At 37.0% G+C, this 21,526-nt stretch overlaps 1 protein-coding gene across 2 annotated transcripts in view; it reads right to left on the reverse strand.

The window, feature by feature from the left end:
- Positions 1-21,526, reverse strand: part of col14a1a (collagen, type XIV, alpha 1a) — a 79,991-nt gene that overhangs the window by 9,181 nt on the left and 49,284 nt on the right. For both annotated transcript variants that reach the window (XM_055227798.1, XM_055227797.1), the window contains 13 exons: positions 17,141-17,284; positions 16,338-16,502; positions 16,159-16,197; positions 15,907-16,045; positions 15,294-15,436; positions 14,571-14,680; positions 11,446-11,604; positions 9,414-9,491; positions 8,871-8,957; positions 6,424-6,477; positions 4,534-4,629; positions 4,361-4,414; positions 1,584-1,637 (listed from right to left, as the gene is read on the reverse strand). In XM_055227798.1, the coding sequence (XP_055083773.1) occupies positions 1,584-1,637; positions 4,361-4,414; positions 4,534-4,629; positions 6,424-6,477; positions 8,871-8,957; positions 9,414-9,491; positions 11,446-11,604; positions 14,571-14,680; positions 15,294-15,436; positions 15,907-16,045; positions 16,159-16,197; positions 16,338-16,502; positions 17,141-17,284 (1,322 nt within the window). The remainder of the gene's footprint in view (positions 1-1,583; positions 1,638-4,360; positions 4,415-4,533; positions 4,630-6,423; positions 6,478-8,870; positions 8,958-9,413; positions 9,492-11,445; positions 11,605-14,570; positions 14,681-15,293; positions 15,437-15,906; positions 16,046-16,158; positions 16,198-16,337; positions 16,503-17,140; positions 17,285-21,526) is intronic.

Genomic DNA, 21,526 nt, shown 5'->3' on the forward strand with positions numbered 1-21,526 from the left:
AGATTAGTACCATAAAAAGACCCTCTAGAGACGTTTTAACCCACTGTGAGAGAGGGATGGCTTTGTCCAGAGAGCAGATACTCAGCTGTAACTAAATTATACTCAAAAAGTGACTCCAGCACTTTGAATGAGTAATCAGAGCTCCTTTATGTGTATAATTACAGTTTAGTTGGCTGCATAACACTAAATAATGACCATCAAATTAAAAATGATGGCAGAAGACAGCACTGTTGTGTTGGTGACACAATTCACCACATCTTTTTACCAGCTTATACGACATGAGCTGAAACCAAAATAAAGGAAGAAAATTGGATGGAAAAGATCTCCAGCAATAGAACAATGATTTTAACTATACCAAACTCCAAGCGAATATCAAAGATGCAGTATGTGACCTTTTCTGCTACAGGATCAGCCATCTACTTGATGCTATTGTTTTCCAAGAATGTTCCACGATTTGGCAATTTTTTATTATTTATTTTTCTTACAGATATTTTTATTGCTGATCTGCCTGATTGGAGAGATTCTGTAAATTTAATGCTATACTATAGAATATTTTAGACAAAATAATCACATCTCCATGGAGACAAACAGGTGGCGGACCCTCCACCAAAAAGGTTACACAATGCACCTTCAAATAAGATGTGAGGATATTGAAAAAACAAGCAGATGAGTGTAAGGACACCTGTTCCAGTTGGACTGCAGATGGATTTTTGTATTTCATCATCGACCAAGCCAGAACTGAACCTACCCACACCCACGGTCCAGGCTGTGTCTCCCGAGTCTGATTTGGTATTTACTGCACAGTTGGGCATTGTAAAATATATTTACAAATAGCTTCTACTACAACCAGCTGCTCCACAAACTGGGCACATTTTACAATTTAAGAAAACATTTACGAAAAGTCTACTGATATAAATTTGTTTACAGAATTATTACTGTCTATACCACAGATTGTATTAAAAATGGACAAAGTGAGTGTGATGTTTAGTGTTCAGCTCCAGTCAAATGAAGCTCATCGAGGCTTGCAGCTATAGGGGCCGGTTTGGAGCCGAGTATCATAGCATAGAAAGTAACGCCCCTTTTCGCACCTGGTTAGTCTGTTGTTAATGTTCATATCTTGATTTACAGACAAAGTTGCACAATAAACCCTAGGATCATGTACAGTGAGTTAATACAAACATTTTAAGACCAAAATCACGAGGCTCACTGCAGCAGTTACTGATAGAGGGGTGATAATATTTCAATGTAAAGTGAATTGGAGCCAGAGTTGATGGAGGCCAAAGCACTCCTATGCTTACTTCCTATTTGGAACACGGCGGTCGCAGGTTAGCTATGTTAATTTATGTACACAGTCTATGGTTTATACATTATACCGAGCACCAGTGGAAAAAGTGCCGCATTCTCTTTCGTGAAAACCAAAACCAAAAGAGGAACAGGTGGTCACCTTTAATGCATTTTGGCTCTCTCCTTCACCGTGTTATTGTATCTAATATTATGTTGTTAGTGATATTTGTACTAGTAGTAGTGTACAAAATTTCATCCAGTTACACTTAGCAGGACCATTCTTCTTTCATTTGTCTTACCCTTGGACCTGGTGGGCCATCTCGTCCAGGTGTTCCGGGACCTCCAGGGACACCCTAAAACACACACAAGCAGGTGTAAAACTGAAACAACAACAGAGGAGTTTATAGCTTTAAACATGTTATTATTAACTGTATATTTCTTTTTTTTTCTGCAATATTTTGACATCAGTGCACACACTGTAGGTGTAGCAGTGTAGAGTGTGAGCTCTAATTCTTTTCTTTCACCACTCGGAGGTAAATGCAGTTGAATCCAAAATAGAGTCATGGTTTAAGTGTTGAGGTAATTTATGCCTACACTTGAAAACTAGTGATTAGCTCATAAAACATGACAGAGAAAGCTGTTAGAGGTTCACAAATTATAAGAGCAGGCTGTAGTAGATGGCTGTATGAATTACAACATGCTGTAATGTGCTGCTGCTTTTGCGCCACACAGTACACACAGACATTATACCACACAGATATTAGTATAGTAAAAGTTATAAATATTTTGAAGGAAACAGTCTTTGATTACACACACACACACACACATTTATTAAAAATGTAGTAAGTTAGTTTATGGTGAGGGCTTGCTACCTGTGGATGGAGATGGTATTGCTTTACCAGGAAGGTTCCTCTATATGTGTTTTAACTTTTATTATGCATTGCTAAAAATGAACTTAAGAAAAATACCCTAAGAGGGGGATGCCTCTGCACAGATCTGAGTGTGATCTGGTGGTGTCACTTGCTTGTCTCCATTGAGATACATATATTTAATGAAAACTTTCTCGCCAAAGCAATAACATCTCTTTTGAGATAAGCAGATGGCAGGTCCACGACCAGAAATGTTACATAGTGAACCTTTAATCTTCAAATTAAAAACTTATAAACTGAAAGTGCATGAACCGGATTTGCAATTACAAGTGTTTGTGTTATCTTTGTGCCTACAAAAAGCTGATATTTTAGTTTGAGTATAAATGATTACACTGAGACAGTGACACAGCCACTGGGATTAAGACGGATGTAAAACAAACACTTCAGTATTCATTAGCGCTGTATTCACAACATCACATTTGAACAGAGCCGCTAGAGCCCACATCACCAGGGTCCATTGTATTTACAGCAATGAAGATGAGAAAAGTGAGAGGGAGAGAGAGGGGGCAGAGAGGCAAGGGGAGTGAGGAGTAATTGATGTTTTAGAGCAGTGATATTCTCTGTGGTCCGCCATATATTACAACAGGACCCTGGAAGCTACAATATTCTCCATGCGAGCCTCCTATTGAAAACACACACAGGCAGCCATTCATATTCCTCTATCTGACCAAACACATTATTACTCAGTAACAGAGCAGCACAGGGCAGCTCTGCCAGCTTTTATTAATAGGGCCGTGCAGCACCAAGAGCCAGATAGGACTGCATTGGTGTTGTGGCAGTTTGCTGTGGGCTGGTTCAATGATGTGACATTTTGTACTTGTGCAAATGCAACTTCTTAATCTCTACGACAGTTTAAAGACAGTTTAATAATCAAACCAATTAAACCGATTGATTTAATTTGTGCATGGATAGTTCAAGAAATACAAAAGCAAACTTGTTAAAAACGTAAAAATGTTAACGCTACCACTGAATACGGAATGAATGTAACAGTGCACAAACAAACTCTGAGCGTCTGGAAAACTGCTATACAAGACTAATGCATTATCAATATTAGATACAAAACTAATCTGTTGAAGCTTTAAATCCTAGTTTGTTGTTTTTCTATAAAATGTATTACCTATATTATTTATCTGGCAAATACAATATACACTATAAAAGGCCCACTGAGACCACAAGGCACTTATGAAATCCCATAGTGACTCCTAAAGATTATATCTCCCAGTGTAGAGATTATAAAGGTGGCATTTCTGTTTTCTTGTAGCTCATAAACCTGATAAAACCCTAGTATTTGCCGGACAGAGCCGCACTATCGCTGCAGCAAACGGAGAGGCAGATACTGCGATCTGCTGGGACCCACTGTGTAAAACGAGCCAAAGGAGCATTTGAAGTTTAGTTTAGATAATTCAATAATATGTGATAAGTTAATTACAAATGTATTAGTTCATAATTTTGTTGTAAGTCAATCAACCAAGACTGCAAAAATATAATTAACTAACTTGATATTGGGCTAATTATTCAGAGGAAGCAAAACTCAATGACATATGAAAGACAAACTCGCTCTGGGACACAGTCACATTTACAGATGATGATGACCAGAGCTCCCTGAAGCAAACTATTAAATTAATTCAGCACTACCTCTAATTGGTCCACTGCCCAATAACAGCGACACAAGTAATGACCGCACACACATTTCAATGATTGCATTATACTGCTCTGGATGTGTGCTGAAAATAAAACAGGCAATCTGCTCCAACTTCAACTGATGTGTGAACTTTGGCTGGACACTCAAATGTTAAAGACTTAGGGGCAATAGTAGCTCAGTTGGTAGAGTATTTGCCCACTGATCTGAAAGTTGCTGGTTTGAATCCCACTCTGAACGTAACATCATTGGTCAGAGCAGTCAGATCCATTGACCCACAGGTTGCGAGTGCGATTCCAACACCCAAAGATTAATTCTTCTGTTGTGTCCTTGGGCAAGACACTTAACCCCCCAGTATCTGCGTACACTAGTGTATGAATGTGTGTGTGAATGGGTGAGTGGGTGAGTGGTTTCTTGATAAGTGGTTTGAGTGCCTTGAAGATGGAACAGCGCTATATATAAAAATGTGACCATTTACCACTACCAAAGGCAATAAACACTCTCTCACCATTGATCCAGCTGGTCCAACCTCACCGATGTCTCCTTTCTGACCAACTGGCCCCTGTAATATCATTTAAAAAACAATATTTGTCATCTGGATACACTCAAAAATAATGACAATTAAGAAACAGGGATAAAGCGTTAATGGAAATATTTAAGACTCTGATTGTCATATCTTACCGGAGGTCCATGAATAGAGAGTCCGCTGGGTCCTTGAGGGCCAGGGGGTCCAGAGGGTCCTGGGGGTCCACCCTCTCCGACAGGTCCCTGTGGTCCCTGGAAAAGTAAGCACTTTGTAAACAACAGAGATCACCAAAGTAATTTACTTTTGCAAATATATGGAAAGGAAATACCAATAAGGTAAAGGTAAGGTAAATACCAATTCTTATCTGAATAATAGCTCTAACATGGTAACAATGTTGCCTCTATTTAATTAATGATATGTTCAATTTTAACCATATAGATACATTTAATATGATGACATTTTTGTTCATGATAATTTAAGAAGCAGATTATTATTAGTGTCAATATTCTTATTCCAGTATCCAGCTTGCTGACAGACTAAGGAGGAACCACCATAGCTCTTCTACTGAATGGAGTACTTCTTCTCAGCAGCAGCTCTCCCACACACTGCTGTGACAAACCCAGATTACAATCACCAGAACATGTAGCACACTTTGATAATAGCTTTGATAATAGACTCCAGAAACATATGTCCATCTGTCCATTTTTATTATGTAATCCCCTGTAAACGTGCTCTGCTCCTGAACCGGGCTTTTGTATATTGTTCACTCAGCAGTAGCACAAGCCAGAGGAACACTTATTTGACTCAATGTTTATTGCTTTACTGTCTATCCGTGCAATTACTGGCTTTGAGGCAAGGATTATCTGCAAAAACAATCGAAACAGTGTGAACAGAACACTATCAAAGCAGGAATAAAAATACACAAAACCTCCCACAAAAATATAGGAGGAGAAACCACCCGGGATGGCTGGATGAACAAAAGAGTGTTCCATATGTATTAATGTGTCAGTTCAAATAAGTAATAGGCTCAAATGGATTAGTGAAGATGTATAAGGTTGAATTGATGCATAAGCTGCTCCCATGTGAGGAGGTAATCCAACTATTCTTACAGAACTGGCAGGGGTGAAGTGCGCAGCTCACACCACTAACATAAGGCAGGAATTCATATATAGATGTGTCACTTACAGAGACAGAAAATCAAATCTCTCCACAAAAACAAAATTATCCTTTAAATATAGCACACATGTTCCTTATTGTACATTTGCCACTTCATTGTCAAATATATAAGAAGTAAGCTGTTTTTACTTGTGCTTGGCCCACTATACATTTTGCACTGAAAGCACTGTCACTCAAGCCTAGTCAAAATACACATGTGTTTGACATAAATAGCATTATACTAAGTAGCAGCTCTGCATATAATTTCTTTTTCTCAAAACTATCATGAATATTACTGTGGACCATTGTTCAATTGTTATGGTACATATAGTAATAACAGGTGAAAATTGATGCTAAAACTTTTCATATCGCAATTTTCGTACAGCCTAGTCCCAGATCACTAAACATAACTAAACTCATTTACTCTTTCTGGATGCTCACACTAGAATGTGATTGGTTAAATCCACCTGTCACTCAATCAGAGGAGGACAGAGACAGACCAACAGAAGGAGTAGGTGCAGAATAGTGTATTAGATTTTTTTACTGCATCACCCAGCCCTATTCATGGCTTTCAGTTTCTTGTTTATAGGCAACATTTTGAGGACTTTTCATTGTTAATTGCTATAACAACGGCCTTGATTTTTTTTCATCATTCAGAAACCCATGTGTAGTGTCTCCTCCTCCAAAACTAACTATAGGCTACAGGAGCTTGGATAGTGTCCATTTCCTTTGGCTTAGGGCTGCTCTATTGTTGATATGAACGATGGAGTGGGCTACAGATGAAACAGCTCTGGGGGAAAACAGATATCTGCTTTGTTGTGACTTATGGACAATAGATGTGCAGAAGAGATACTTTGTAAAGCGAGTAGATCAAAACACTGGGAACTTACCGTCACTCCTGGCTCTCCTCTGTCTCCCCTGGCTCCCCTAATGCCAGGACCACCCTGAAAAACATACCAAAATCCATAAAGTTTACACAAAAAAGAGATCATCACCCCAGTTACCAGACTTTTTAATAAACATAAGAGAAGATGCCAAAGAGGGCTACAAGATATATTGCATCTAATCGAAAATGCATACTGAATGGTCAAAATCAGAACATCTCCATATCCTCCACAAAACTTGCTAATATCACAGTTTTGAGAGAGAGTTTTGTTTTAGTTTAGCAGTTCGTATTTCAGTCTTCTCTCAACTGTGAATGCCCTTGGACGTAATTGCACATAATTGTACCATCACATCTTCAATCCTAAATCTAATCACAATGCTTGTCAAAAAACACCTTGTATTTAGATATTATTCCAAAACTGTTCGGCCCTAATGCCAACTCTCATCTGCTTAACGGTTTGAACTCTGCACCGTGTTATTTACAAATGATAGAAAACTCCATCTGACCCATTCAAGGTTTAAACAAGAAGAAGCCCTTCACATCTGTTAAAGATTGGCCTAAGATCCTGTGTTTTCTTATATGGGAGTCCCTGAACATAACAGTGGTCTCTGCATTACCATATTCTGCTTCAGGGGACAAGACTTAAGCTCAAAACATGGGAAAATGTGAGAAGAAACAAATAGGAAGGGATTGAAAAGAACTAACTTGTCAGATCTATAAAAACATGCACATGGACATGAGCAATTTATGTGTTACATCAGGGCACTTTTTTAAGTTAATGCTGACTCTATATCAAAATAAATAAGTGTAGAAAATAGATAAATATAACCTTATTACAACCACAAAAATGGTCTTTTGCTGGTCTTCAGATTCTTAAATGTGTAGTACTCCAAGATGGAGGGCACAAAACTGTTTTTTTTCTATTGATTACGTGGTGTTTTGCCATAAAATATCTGAAAGGTAAATGGATTAAATGGTAAATGTTGAACTTGATCATTTCTATTACTGACTAGACCCAAGAACATACTGTATTCCAACAAAAAATGCATTTTAACAATATACATTTTACCTGTCCCCATCACTACCACGATAGATGCAATGGATACAATAGACTGCCTTTATACATAATTTACACAATACATTCCAGATATAAGAATGCATACAAAACAGTGTACATGGCCAAATAAATGAACAGTGATTATTAATGGTGGAATTTTCTGTACAAAGGGGAGTATAGATGCATTTCAGTTTAAGAAAAGTCAATAGTGGGCAGAGCGTGTCTTGTTTTCACAGACTGATGCTCTGTACTCCGTGGTAGGAGAGATTGCTATTCAAGAGGATCAGCATTTTCATTCAAACAAGTCAACAACATTAAAATAAAATCTAAGAAGGGCATACTGTCAACATAAACCTGCACTTTTAGATTTTTACCAGTTAGAGCTTCAATGATTGTTCATATCTTCATATATGCGGTAAAGGTTTACATAGTTAATTATTTTACAATTTTACTATTACTGAGAAAAGTAATACAATTTCAAACTACAGATTAAAAAACTAGAACAAAAACTGGGAATAATTTTGTACCAATTACGTGTAAAACTGCAGTATAATTACTTTTCCAACAGCACTTTTGTTGATCCACATCCCTATCTCGCTCTAGACAACAACAATGAGGAGGCGGACAGAGAAAGCCTATAAATGAAGAGGCCAGAGAGAAACCCAAATGGAAAAGTGTGAGATAGTGAGAAACAGAACAGACAAAACTGACACAAGTCTCAGTGGGTAAATGAGCTCATTTAGTTGGTTTCTTCTGTCAGCCTCTATCAGCTTTTACCTGCTGCGTGACGAGAATGTGGCAGTGTCTCCTCTGTAGCTGCACTAACGTTGGCTCTGCTGTAATGGTGTGAGTGGAGCCTGGACACAGCGCTAATGTGCCCTTCAATATGTCTATAACCCATTATGCTTATATCTATGGAGGGTATCATTCATCGAGACATCTCATTTCCTCAAGATATTTTGGAGATATTTTATTCTACTATTATAATTTTTCCCAATTGTACATTGTAATCTAGTACAGTAATATTGTGATAACAGAATGGACTTAGCATATGATAATTACATTGTAATTATGGAAACAGGACATATTATGCGGTATTTCTTATAATATAATCAATCCTCCTAACCCAATATGAAGACTGCAAATTGCCAGGAAATATGGGTAGTACTTTCTTGGTAAAAAATATGAAAATAGGGCGACCAATTGCATTTATCTTTTGTTATCTCACTTATCATGCTATTTCAATCAAATTACCATTGTATTACCGTGCTGTAAAGTAAAGTGCCACTACTACATTTTCCAGACAGAGTAGAACTGCATACATATTCAATATTACTGTGTACTTGGGACAGCTATAGATTTAACCACAAAATGGGCTTAGAGTGGATACTCACAGGTGGTCCAGTAGGCCCTGGGGGTCCTTTACTGTCCTGAGAGCAGGTGCAGGCATGAGGCATCGCGGGGCAGTGCTCTTCAACTCTCTGCAAAGATACAGATGCTGGATGGACAAAAATGCTTGTGTTGTGCATTTAGTTCCACACTTGTATCAGCAAAAATATAAAGCAGTTATTCTTTATTATCCACAGTTAGCACTTTTAAGGTGCTCTATGTAACTTTCCTGAGGAAGGGTCCACCACCTGCTTGTATATTCCCTTGCCTGAAATGCTCCACAGCATGGTATTAAACTTATCTATCTCCATGGAAACAAGCAAGTGGTGATCATTTTTTCAAGGTATTTATTCACAACAAAGACACATGTAAATTATTAGTTTAATGTCATAAAGTATAATATTTCTTGTAAAGAAATATGAGAAATGTAGAAATGTAGAAAAGTTACACAGCGCCCCTTTAAAAAATGGTCATGATAAAAGTCTTAAAATGGCACTTAGTGAATGTAGTAATGTCATTGCATTAAAGGAGGAAAGAATTGTTTATACCAAAGCTGGCAGTTCACAGCACTTATCTCTGCTGGCCCAGGACGTGCTGCAGATGATGTCAAACATTTGGAGCTGAAACTGCAAACACACATAAACCAATTACATTAAAACCACAACTCAGCAACATGTCAGAAATGTGTGGCTAAAATGAAACAAAAATGAATTATCAACTGTAGCTTTTAGGAACCAGAGGCTTTGTTTTGCTCCACTGTTGATAAGAAAGAGAGCTGCTTCTTATATGAGTTCTAATGAGGGGCTGAAATATTCAGGGAGAAAGGCAGCAGCAGTCGAATGATAGCTAATAAACAGTGTCCTGGAGGCTGAGCTGTAATGGGCTCCACACCAGACTTTAAATTAGGTCACTGCCAAACAAGTGCTCCACTGTTACTTTGATACGTGTGTTTCTGACCACCATAGGAGCTAAAGAGTCACACATACATAAATATTTTATCTACAGCTACAAGTTATAGGAATTGAACAAAACTTACATTTGGAATGGGTGCTGTTATCAAAGCGTAAAGAAATAGAAATAGTAACATAATTTCCATTGCAATCAACAAAATATGCCATACTATGTTCTGATACACATTCTTGTATTAGTTTATCAACTGCTATTTTAGTAAATAAACATGTTTAAATTGCAAACTTTGAATTTAATCCTATTCTTCGCTAACATTAATCTCAAATCTAACCATAATTTCAATATTAATCAGAATAACCACAATAAGATATATTTTTGGAAATTGTTCAGCATTCATTTTGTCAAAATTGAATCATCAAAACAAAAAATTCACATTAACATTTTGTAAAGGAGATAGTAGTGAATCCTCAGAGTGGCATTTGTGTCTGAAAGGACACTGTGAGTTTATTCTTTAATTAATGCCCTCACTGCCACAGGAGGGCTCAGACTTAAAAAGCTGGGCACTCTAAGACAAACTGGAACTAATTGGACCTAAAATAGTCCCAATGGGATTGGTTTGGGGTTTGACCCAGTTAACATTAAAATGTATAAATAGGACAAATAGTTTAAAAGCTCTATTCTTTATTACAAACCATATTTGGCATTCAAAATTAGAGTGGCCACACAAAGTCCTGTTTTTAAATGTAAAAAATGCTATATGTTATGCTGTTAATGCATTTTTCTACTAAATATATTGCATTTTTTTCTGCTGATAAATTTAGAGTACGACACCTCACCTGCTCCCTGCCTGCGTGTGCCAGAGTGTGCCGAGAGTGTGACATAATTGCTGGAGCAGAGCTCGCAAAGTATATCTTAAGCACTTTCCACTTTAATAAATAAAAAGACCTTCCTCCAAGTGACTCACTAAATGGTTTGGGGTATTTATAGCTGCTATTTCACAGGCAATGATAGTTCACACACCCACCCATCCACAAAGTGATCATAACATTTCTTGATTATTATCAGTTAACTTGAACTGAACTTATTGTTTCACCTTGGTTTAAACATTAAGCACCAAGCCAATAATCTTTATTCTTAAAGGTACACACTGTACAGAATTTTGCACCATGAGTAGTAATGGACACTTTTAGTCTGACCTGTTAGCCTCGCCCACTTAGTCCCTTTTCTCACTATGATAGTCACAGGAAAAACTCTGCATGCTGTAAAAGGCATTTACCTGAACTAGAAGAAACAAAAGTGAAGTACAGGACCTTTAACATAATACTAAAACTACTTACCATAACCATAAAGCAAGATAATCGCAGTAAAGAAAGAGTAATTGTAAGTAATAGTTACTGTAAGCTGCAATACATAAAAAGCACTAGCAGTAGGAAACACTTAAGTAGTTAGCTAGTGTTTAATGAATCATAGAAGTAGAAATAGAATAGAATAGATTAGAAATTCTCAAATATTATTGCACCACAAAAAAAAAGAAAAAATACAACAAAAAGGTGTCCACTAGTGCATAGAAACAATCACAATCAAGACTGCTCCCAAAAGTATTGTTCTATCCATCATTTAATTGAATGATAAATTGTTTCATTATCGTGAAAGTTGAAAGTTGATACTGACCGGAGCAGAGCTGTCCCGTCTTCCTCGAGATCTGACCAAACGTCCCAGGACCTCCACTCCATCTGTGGTGATGTTACCCGCGGCATTCACTGGTTTCTCACCGATCAATGAACAATCTAGGACTACCTTTACAGACGTCTTGCTCACAATAACATGGAGCTGCAAGAGAGAAATGATGAATCTCATTAAAACAAAAGTATGACTTTACCTTGACACCCATCCAATTATAAACACATCAAAGAATTTTTTTAATTTTTTTATCATGGCTGCATGTAAAGCCCAATCGTGTCATTGAAAAGATTGAATAACACGAAAGAATTGTCATTACAGTTTTTTGTTTTTTTTAATTGCCTGGAAAAACCTTCAACAACATCCATCCTTACTGGGAGTGGGCTTGCTTCTCCACAGAGCTGACCTGTAACTTGGCCTAAAGGAGGGTACACTACTTGTCCATAGAGATGTTATTGCTTGTTGGTAGCTGATACGTGTATTTAGTTTTATTTTTGTAACACTGAGAACAACCCATGAACCCTCCATTTGTTTAATACTGATACCATAAAATGTAGGTGATTCACAAAATACGAATAAAGTTGAACAGTAAACTAAAATGAAAACATTACTCAAGAAAGCACATATAGAACAATGACACAGTATGCACTACTACACATATATTAGGTATTAACTAATAAGGTCTTCTATTTTGTACAGGACCCTATTGGTAAGCGCTGCACCTGCTCCATCCCCAATGTAAAAGCTCTTGGTGCTATATAAAGGCATACAGTGTGAGCACAAAGATTACACTTGCTTCAGAAACCTTGATTTAAATGTTCAGTTTGTTTTTGTTCTATCCTCTTTAGATAACTTTTTAGATAACAGGCTAGCATTCAATTTCAAGGATCTGTTAAAAACACAAAATAAAAGAAATAGGAAATTACTACTTGGAAAAAAAATTAAATAAATAATAATAATAATAATCTTCAATCAAAAATTAAGGTCACACATCTTTAAACTACGAATGCACTTAATTTATGCACGTCAAGTGTTCCAACTTTTTTCTGTATTCAAATATTTTTTCTTATCATCTCTCAATTATAACACATATTACACTTTATTTTACAGACCAATGACAGCGCTGCTGTATCTTTGTTGTGAAGCATTTGGGCTATATTCTCACGAAAGTGGAAAAAAAAACACAACAATTGTGGCAACAAGTGAGCTATCTGCCTCATGTTATCTGCAAAAGGAAATGTCAAAACAAAGCAAATGACAAAGGCCTATGGAATTATTCATGTTTTGTTTTTTTTTTGCATTAGAGAATAATCTCAAATGGACATTTTGGACAGCTCTATGCATCACAGACTTTCACATGTCAGATAACAACTCTCTTGTCTTGTCTCTTGTGAACAAAGGAGGACAGTATATGGAGAGCAAAGGAGGACACCAGAAACTGTAAAACAAATATAAAATATGAGGAGTTTGATGAATCACCACCTGGGGTGAAGTCAACACTAATGATTTCATAGTGAATCTAGAAAACTGGCACACTCTCAGCTCACACTTGGATTGTTATGGCACTTTTTAAACACGCTTTGTGAGGTGATGTGGGTTCAAATACACGAAGCTATCAGCGTTTCTGTCGACTCTGCACTTTCTGCCTGATCCAATGTGAGGATGGAGTGCATTTGAATTTGCATTATTGAATTTCATGTACTGGGTGAATTTGTGTCCCGTGGACTGCCATGCTTGGGGCAATTCAGATTTATAGCAATTACTTAAGATTTTAAATAATAGTTCAAAACTTACAATAAACAATCCAGCTTGCATTCTACAATCCTAGTACAAACAAGCCACATCTCAGCACAATGTAATGTCTCAGAGTAACAAACATGCCTGGTGTATGAGTGGATAACACTTTTGCCTCACATAGAGAATGTCCCAAGTTCAACTCCCAGGCAACGTGGGGCAAACAGGTGAGAAGTTTGCATGTTTCTACCCATGTACGGGTTTTCCCCATAAGCATAAAACATGTGCAATAGGTCAAATCCTCCAGCTAAGGTGGCCAAGCCTAGCTTGATTAGGAGATGGGTCCCTGGGGACTGCACTGAGGGGCCTACTGCTCTTGACAGGTTGCCCCAGCAGCATTGAAGGATGGGTCAAATGCAGAGGACAAATATCCCTACAGTGACCAAGTGATTAAATGTAACTTAAACTTGAAATAACATAGCTATTTATACAAAAAAATGTGAAAGATGGTTTAAAACCCATTAGATTTTTGTCAATTCAGTTCATGTTGGATCTAAAACTTCTAATACAATGCAATAAATTGTGGTGGTGATGGTTTCCTCATAAGGTATAAAGAAGTCCAAATGCTGGAGTAAAAACACACAAGAGAGAAGTATATACATTATTAATGTGTATGTCGTTATCTAGCGTGAAAGTGCTCTGTGTACATTGGTCAAGGGTATCCAGTAATTGTATTCCTGCTGGCGATTCTGTTATGTTTCAAACCAATGTTCTTCTCCTCCTCTCCACCTTCACCTGTAGCTGCCGCTCCAATGTGCTTCACTGAGCATTCTCCTCTCATGAGATGTTTTCATATGGAAATCTTTGCACAACAAACAGCCACAAATCAATTTACAGTCATCTCGTCTAAACAGAGATGTACACTTCCTGACGCTGACAGGCCGCGTGTCTTTCAACATTGTTATAAAATGGACAAAACAACAGACAAAAACACTGGAGGTGATGGACAGCACAGAGGAGTTTTATAACACTGAAAAAATGAAATGGCGTTTGGGAAATCATTGTTGCATTTGGATTTAAATTGAAAGCAAATAAACAAGATGGCTTTAAATTCAACATTCATGGATTTTTGTCTATTTATACACCTTCAGCAGATGACAACTTTTACTAGTCATTCAGATAACAGCCAAACAACTTACTAAGCACAAACTAATAATATGAAAATAAAAAGCTAAGAGGTGCAGATTTTAATAGTTGTCACCTTCCAATAAATTCAGTACAAACCAACAAATCTTTGCAGTATGAAATACATGGGATAGTAAATACACAGCCAGCATAGTTCATTCATTAAGGATTAATCAGCAGTAAATGATAAAACTCACCTTATGAAAACTTCCATGGAAGATTCTTTTTATTTCAACTCCCTCAAATGTGACTGTCTGGAAGTCCCCTTTGTAGTCATGGTTAAAGAAAGTTAATGTTTTTCCTGCATCTGGGCACAAAAAAATATTATAAGGTTTTCAGCAGAAATTTGAAAATGGACATAACAGCAACACAATTAAATGCCCATGATTTGTATTTTCATGTAATAATAATAATAATAATAATAATAATAATAATAATAATAATAATAATAATAATAATAATAATTCACTGGCTAAAACACCTTTCAAAACACCCAAAGTGCTTTACAATGCCTTATTCATTCACTCTTCATAGTAGCCCCAGCTGGGGCAGACTGATGGAAGAAAGGCTGCCAATCTGTGCTATAAGCCCCTGACCACCACCAATTACTCACACAACTTTCAGCATTTTTGAGTGTTTACAAAAGCACTATATAGATCAAAAGTATTATTATTCATACTAGGCAAGGTGGGCAAAGTGTCTTGTCTAGGAACACAACAACAGAACTTGGTCCAAGCGAGAATCAACTTCAACCTTTGAGTCGAGGGATGAGTAACCACTGAGCCAGTGTCACCCCAAAAATTATGTTTTATGTCAACCTTGTTATTGACAAGTCAACATAATATTCCAAGCAACAAGAGTAAACAACTAGAATTATAGCATAACATTTTCATTGATAGACAGAATAAAACTAAACTCACTGTCAAGAATGACTCCAACCAATGGGTCATTGCTTTTATCCAGAATTTCCCATAATGCAAATGGCTCTTGTGGGGTCTCAGGCAGCAGTCGGAGCATCATAGAAATGGTGTAGTCAGAGGGTAGTCCTTCAGGGTGGAGATACCTTGTGTACAACAAAGCAAAAGTGTTGAGACATGTATCAAATCCTTCTTCAGAGATTTTCAAAGTACTTGTGACACATATAGAGCAGTTAAAGTTACAACTGTCTTTCAGGGCCCTTTCTTGTTCTGTGTTTTTACTTTTCAGCACCTCGGCTTTTTCTTTAACTTTTAAGGTGCTTGTCAGAGGCTGAAGAATTACAGTTCAAAGCAGTTCAAACCAAAACATTGCAGCTACAATACTGTTTATTTATGTGATTTTTTCAGTATCAATACCTGCTCCAATGGCCATCTAGTACTAAACCAATACCAGTTTTTGTATATTTTTTATTGCTATGACTAATATTTAAAATTGTATTTATAATGACCTTTACATTTGATAAACGATTCTGAATGTGCCCTACTTTAACCTAATGTACCTGTACCTGTCCTGTATTGTCTATATCGTTCAGCTTAAGCATACAGTGTTACTCACTTAGTTGGTTGGGACACTAGTGCGTCTCCGTGCAAGTGGTAACAAGGAAAGCTGTTGAATGACCCTGGCTCTAGCGAAACACCAGGGATTGTGCTGTACTCTTTCTCCACCAAACTGAACTTCTCCATCATACGGAAACCTTCATAAAAAATGAACAGAATTTCTTTAATAAAAGTGTCTTATAAGAAAAGACAGATATATGAGGCTTTGAACAACCTGTGTAGCTAATTCTTTGTTCTTGGTGCACCTTACCTGCCAACGTGTTTCCACTCATCAAAACTGACGGACAGGCTGAAAAGTAGGACGAAAGTTTTTTGTTCATGATGTAAATAACTTTTTTGTACAGTCACTCTTCTTTCATACAGGGAGTTTTTTCAGCTTGAAGTCGTTTTATTTTCCATCTGTCTCTCTGAAAATGTCAGGTTACTTACTGGCAGTAGCAGCTTCACAGACGAATGTTATAAGCTGTTCTTCTATTTTTTTCACAGCGTCCAAGTCGTCCACAAAGAAGACATGTCTATCACTGGGTTTACTGGCAATATTCACCAGCTCACCGTAGTCAGCATCCGCAAAACCAATAGCAAAGATGATATATCCTGAAAGTTTTTATGAAATATTGTGAAAACCAGGCAAAACAAGAATATCTGAGCTGGTAATAGGCCAGTTAAACAGAAGTAGGAGATATATTGAGAAATTGGTAATATCACAATATGGTCTATAAAATAAATGTGATCACAAAAAGAGGGCACATAGTGATATTTCTACCCTTTTGTGCTTCATTTCATGGTCCATTCACATTTTGTGGAATAGCTGAACCTCAACCAAGACATTTATAGGCACATTTTAGCACATTGTTGGTCCATTGTGAAAATATTGCTAAAACTTCTACTAATAATTCAATTAATGATAGATGATCAATATTGTTGGGCTGATTTCTCCTTTTTAATAGTTTGGTTACATTTGAGCTGTAGCAGGTTATATCATTAACATACTGATGGCTTATTATTGAAGTGTTTCATAATGCTTTTTATTTATTGCATCTCATGTTTATTTGCAATTTGGTTCAGTCAGAAAGGGTTTTAGTGGAATTATCCGATTTTGAGTTTATATTGTGTAAGTGGCATATAGTGATCTTTGTTATTATTTTTATCATGTTATTTTCAGTAGCAATTTATAACATTAATGTGTTATCATGACAGGGCTAGGAGTAAAACAACACACACAAACTGCCTACCCTCCATCTGCATCTCTTTTGACACTTTGTTGACATCATCCTGGGAGCGTCCATCCGTGAGAACCACTAAAACCTTAGGAACGCCCTTTCTGGCCCCAGCCTCTGTGGTGAAGATCGACTCTTTGACATGTTTGATGGCTCGACCTAGAAAAGACAGGAGTTTGTAAATGTACTCAAAATATTAGCTGTCAGTTTAAAAAGTTTACCAATTATAAACAGACTTTTCTCTTAGAACTGGCCACTAATCAACATCAAAGATACAGATGTGCTGAAATAATCAAACTAATTAGAATAAGGCAGACTAACTAAGAATAAATAATGAATGAGTATTTTAATAATTGTTATTTGGAGTACAAACATGCCATTAGTGAAGACAACAGGTTTCAAAACATATTATTTTATTTAATAGAATTGAAAAGAATATGCTTAATTTTTAAATAATCTCTATCAAGAGGTCTCCACTTAGCATTTTGAGTAGTTTATTTTAGAAAATCTTGAAAACATGAATAGACAATGGCACAAGACTAAGAGAAGAAGAAGAACAGACTGAGACTTTCACACATGTTGACCTGAAGGAAAGAGAGGAGGGGGACATGTTGAGGTGGTCTCTGTGTTGGAGAAATTCCATTTCTGTGCTGTACTGAGGGAACTCACTGCCAGCTCAGTTCTTGTTATCTTGGCCAACGTCATCAGAGGTATAATACGCATAGCCAGACTGGACTGCATTCGACTACAATGGACAACACTATCACAGTGTCTTGAGCGTTCATGTCTGCTGGATCCTGTACTGATTGTAAATAAACTTCTCCTGCACTCGAACTCCAGTGTCATGCCTCTTCTCTTCGACTCTCAGACTACCACAATGTGTTCTACAACACTCTGCTTCAGAAAATTGCGAGGCTGGAGGCACAACTGGAAAAGGAAGTGATCAGTGACAGAGTGATAGACGCATGGAGGACATGACAGTGCAGGCAAACAAAATGAAAAAAGTACAATGTAAAAACAAAGATGTGCGCCAGATTATAGAAAACATTTGTAATGCATGCATTGATGTAGCTCACAAAGATGCAGAGAAGGACATTGAAACATTCAAATTTGAAATGTTGGACACAGAAAGCCCTAGCCCTTTTCCAAACCAGTTCCTCCTCCCTTTTCACCCACTTCCACTAAACTCTCGATGAGTGTCCTTCGCAGCTGAGCAGAGGTTCGTTCATTAGAGTGCTTGGAGCTACAGCTTTGGAACGCACTCCCTCAGCTTCTGTGGAAGAAACACGCCTCTTTACCATGAAAGCACAGCCTACACACCAAAATCAATCATATTAAATTCACAATTTTAATATCACAGGAGCATTTTTGTTTCTGTGCAGAATACACACATGACTACATGTGTCTAGAACATTGGTGAGACTTATAATTTATGAAAGTAAGCTGTTTTCCTGAACAATAAAACATTTTTCTTTCATTTACTATCTCCATTTGGCACTACTGATTGATGTTAATGCATCTCAATAAACGTGTGTCTTGCTCTCCGGTGTTATGCACTCATGGATCTATTAAATCATTTGTTTCACTGTCACAGAGAAAAGGGATAATAGAAGGGTGCTTAATATGTGCATCTTTTCACTTGTGCATGGAAGTTAATACAAAATAATATCAGTCAAACATTCATCTCACAGTAAGGAATTTTCCAACACCAATAAAAGATCTCAGCACTGTTTTCCCTTTCATCTCTAAAAATATGCGATGCAGTAGTAAATGTCTAAATGAAGACATCCACGATTTTAAATAAACGTGGAACTAAACTCCTATGGTGCACTTTACATGTCGGGCTGCTCTCCGCTGTTACGCACACCTGTAAAGTCAGCTCCAATGCTGACTTAATCTGAAGAAGCTCATCAGCCACTTCTCCTCACTGCTCCTCCATTTGGAACAGCAATTAATGTGGCAGCTTCCCACAAAATGAGGATTAGTGCATAGGAAAAGGAAGGAGGAGGTGGTTTGGAAAAGGGTCACTGTCTGAGACCAGAGAGGAGATGGAAGAACCAAAATGTAAAAACAAGCAAGAGCACCAGACGATGGACAATGTTTTAATGCATGCATTGAGAGATTCAGAGTTTGATGTTAAAGCACCTTCATTCTGCAAAGCCAACGTTGCCTCTCTTTTAACAATGTTAGAATCAGGCATGTTGGAAGTCTGATGAGGCAGGGGGGCTCAGGGCTGTACCGTATCTCACATTATTAGTTTCAATATTGAAGTAGGGATGTCACAAGATAAAATCTGAGTTACGATTATTGTGAGGGAAAATACTGCTTTTTTACAATTATTCACGATTATTGACAAAAAAGGAAACAGTGACATTGTAAATTTTATTTATAGGCTACATTTTATAATATAGCCCATAAATAAAGTCTGAGGCCCTGAACACAGGGGCTCCAGACCCTACAGAATCACACTTGGTAATAAATGGTAATAATTCTTCCAGTACTATACAATACCAAATACCAAAACACACGTCATCTGAATAATATAAAAACACATTAATGAATTCTTATTAAATATTAATACATGTATATGCCCATAATTATTATATGGACTTGGTGAATTATAGTCTGGTCAAGGGCCCATTAGCATTTAAATACGTCAGACAATGTGTAATGCGTTTCAATTAGACGTAACCACCAATGCAAGGAAAAGTTCACATGCAAATCTTACAAAGGAGATAAACGTCATATGGTGTGCAGGTCCACATCTCCTCCTAATGACTTAATCGGTTAAAAACATGTATGGACAGCATGAAAAGGATTAAAGTATTAAAGTAAAATTAACACACTTTTGTTGTGTCAAAAATAACTGATGCTAAGTCCCAACTTTTCAAAAGGTGTCATCCCGCTCAACAGCAGTAGTAGTTTTAACATACAGTTGTAATTATAATCAGCAGCACTATTCTTTTTACAATAATTCACCACTGTTATATAAATAGACAATATGTTCAATGCCACGTCTAGTAAGCCTTTCATGCTATATCTATACGCAAACTACACATGATCCCTTAACATAATACTATTTCCCTCTGACCTTTTCAAAATTACACAGGCAATGACTATGATTAAACCACACAGATGATACATTTTCCTGTCAGTCTTAATGATACTTTTATTGATGAAAAGTGTATTCTCTAACTGCTTTGTTTCTTGTTAAATGTGTCATTGGTTTATTAGATTTTTTAAATGCCATGTATACAGTTACACCTGATTTGTGTAATCTGATTTCTTTCAGATTGTTCAAACCTTGCTGGTTTTGATGAGGAAAATACAAAACAAATACAAAAGTTATTTTAAAATCCATTGTACTTTATCTTCCAAATATAAATGTTACTCTAAAAATCCACTGATTAACTGACAGGTTGCCAGGTGTTTTTGATGATCAGATTTCTTCAGATCAGATCTACTTCGGAATATTGTAGATATCTGATTTACTAGCCACGTAAATGTGCCCAGTCTTGTGTCTGCCACATACACTATATATTCTATGCTGTCCTGTGATCGCGCAGGTCGAGACAACAGGCAGTCAGGCATGAAGGCTTGAGATGAGTGCGTATTGAGTGGGAGGTGGAGAGGAGCCAGGAGGGCAATGGGAGGTAGAGCTCTTAATATGAATATGCACAGACATGATATACAGAAATGTGTGGGTAACTTTACATTCACAAGAAAGAAATAAGTATGATTTATGTCTGTATATAATTCAAAGAGATCTGACTGGCTAAACAATAACTAATAGCATGCAGAGTCAGCAATCCAGTATCTTAATGTGCTATGGAATTTGGAATTCCATTTTATGTTTTTGGTTTTGTAATGAATGCTCTGCCTGACACAACAATCTTCATTAAGCGAGGCAGGAAATGGAAACAAACAAGATGAGGACCCTTAAGTTGCCAATTACTGCTAATGACATCATAATAATTGTCCAAAATTGATTACATCTGTACACAATCTTTGTATAATTATTTAGAAAAAAACTGAAAAGATGATTGAAAAGATGTTATGAGGTTGAACTATCTTGTACAACAGCAGCCAAGTCCAACACTCACAATGCACTAATCCAGTGTACTGCAGAAATGGAGAAAGTAAAACAGAAAATCTATTCATCACAAACGTGATCATCCGTATCCACGTCGAGCATCAAAGCAAAGCAAAGATTAGCCAAAATATCTCAAGGGTAAAACTCCGCTATCCTTGTGCACACACACGCAAACACACACACACACTGAAGACAGCACTAAATCAATCACTCCCTAAGCAGGTCAAAGGCTCTCTAATACCTTAATGAATAAATGCATAATAAAAAGGCAAATCCCGGTATGTCAACATCAGCACCTTGTACCTCCC

This window comes from Periophthalmus magnuspinnatus, chromosome 16 (genome assembly GCF_009829125.3).
Source record: "Periophthalmus magnuspinnatus isolate fPerMag1 chromosome 16, fPerMag1.2.pri, whole genome shotgun sequence".
In the NCBI taxonomy this organism is placed as follows: domain Eukaryota; kingdom Metazoa; phylum Chordata; class Actinopteri; order Gobiiformes; family Gobiidae; genus Periophthalmus; species Periophthalmus magnuspinnatus.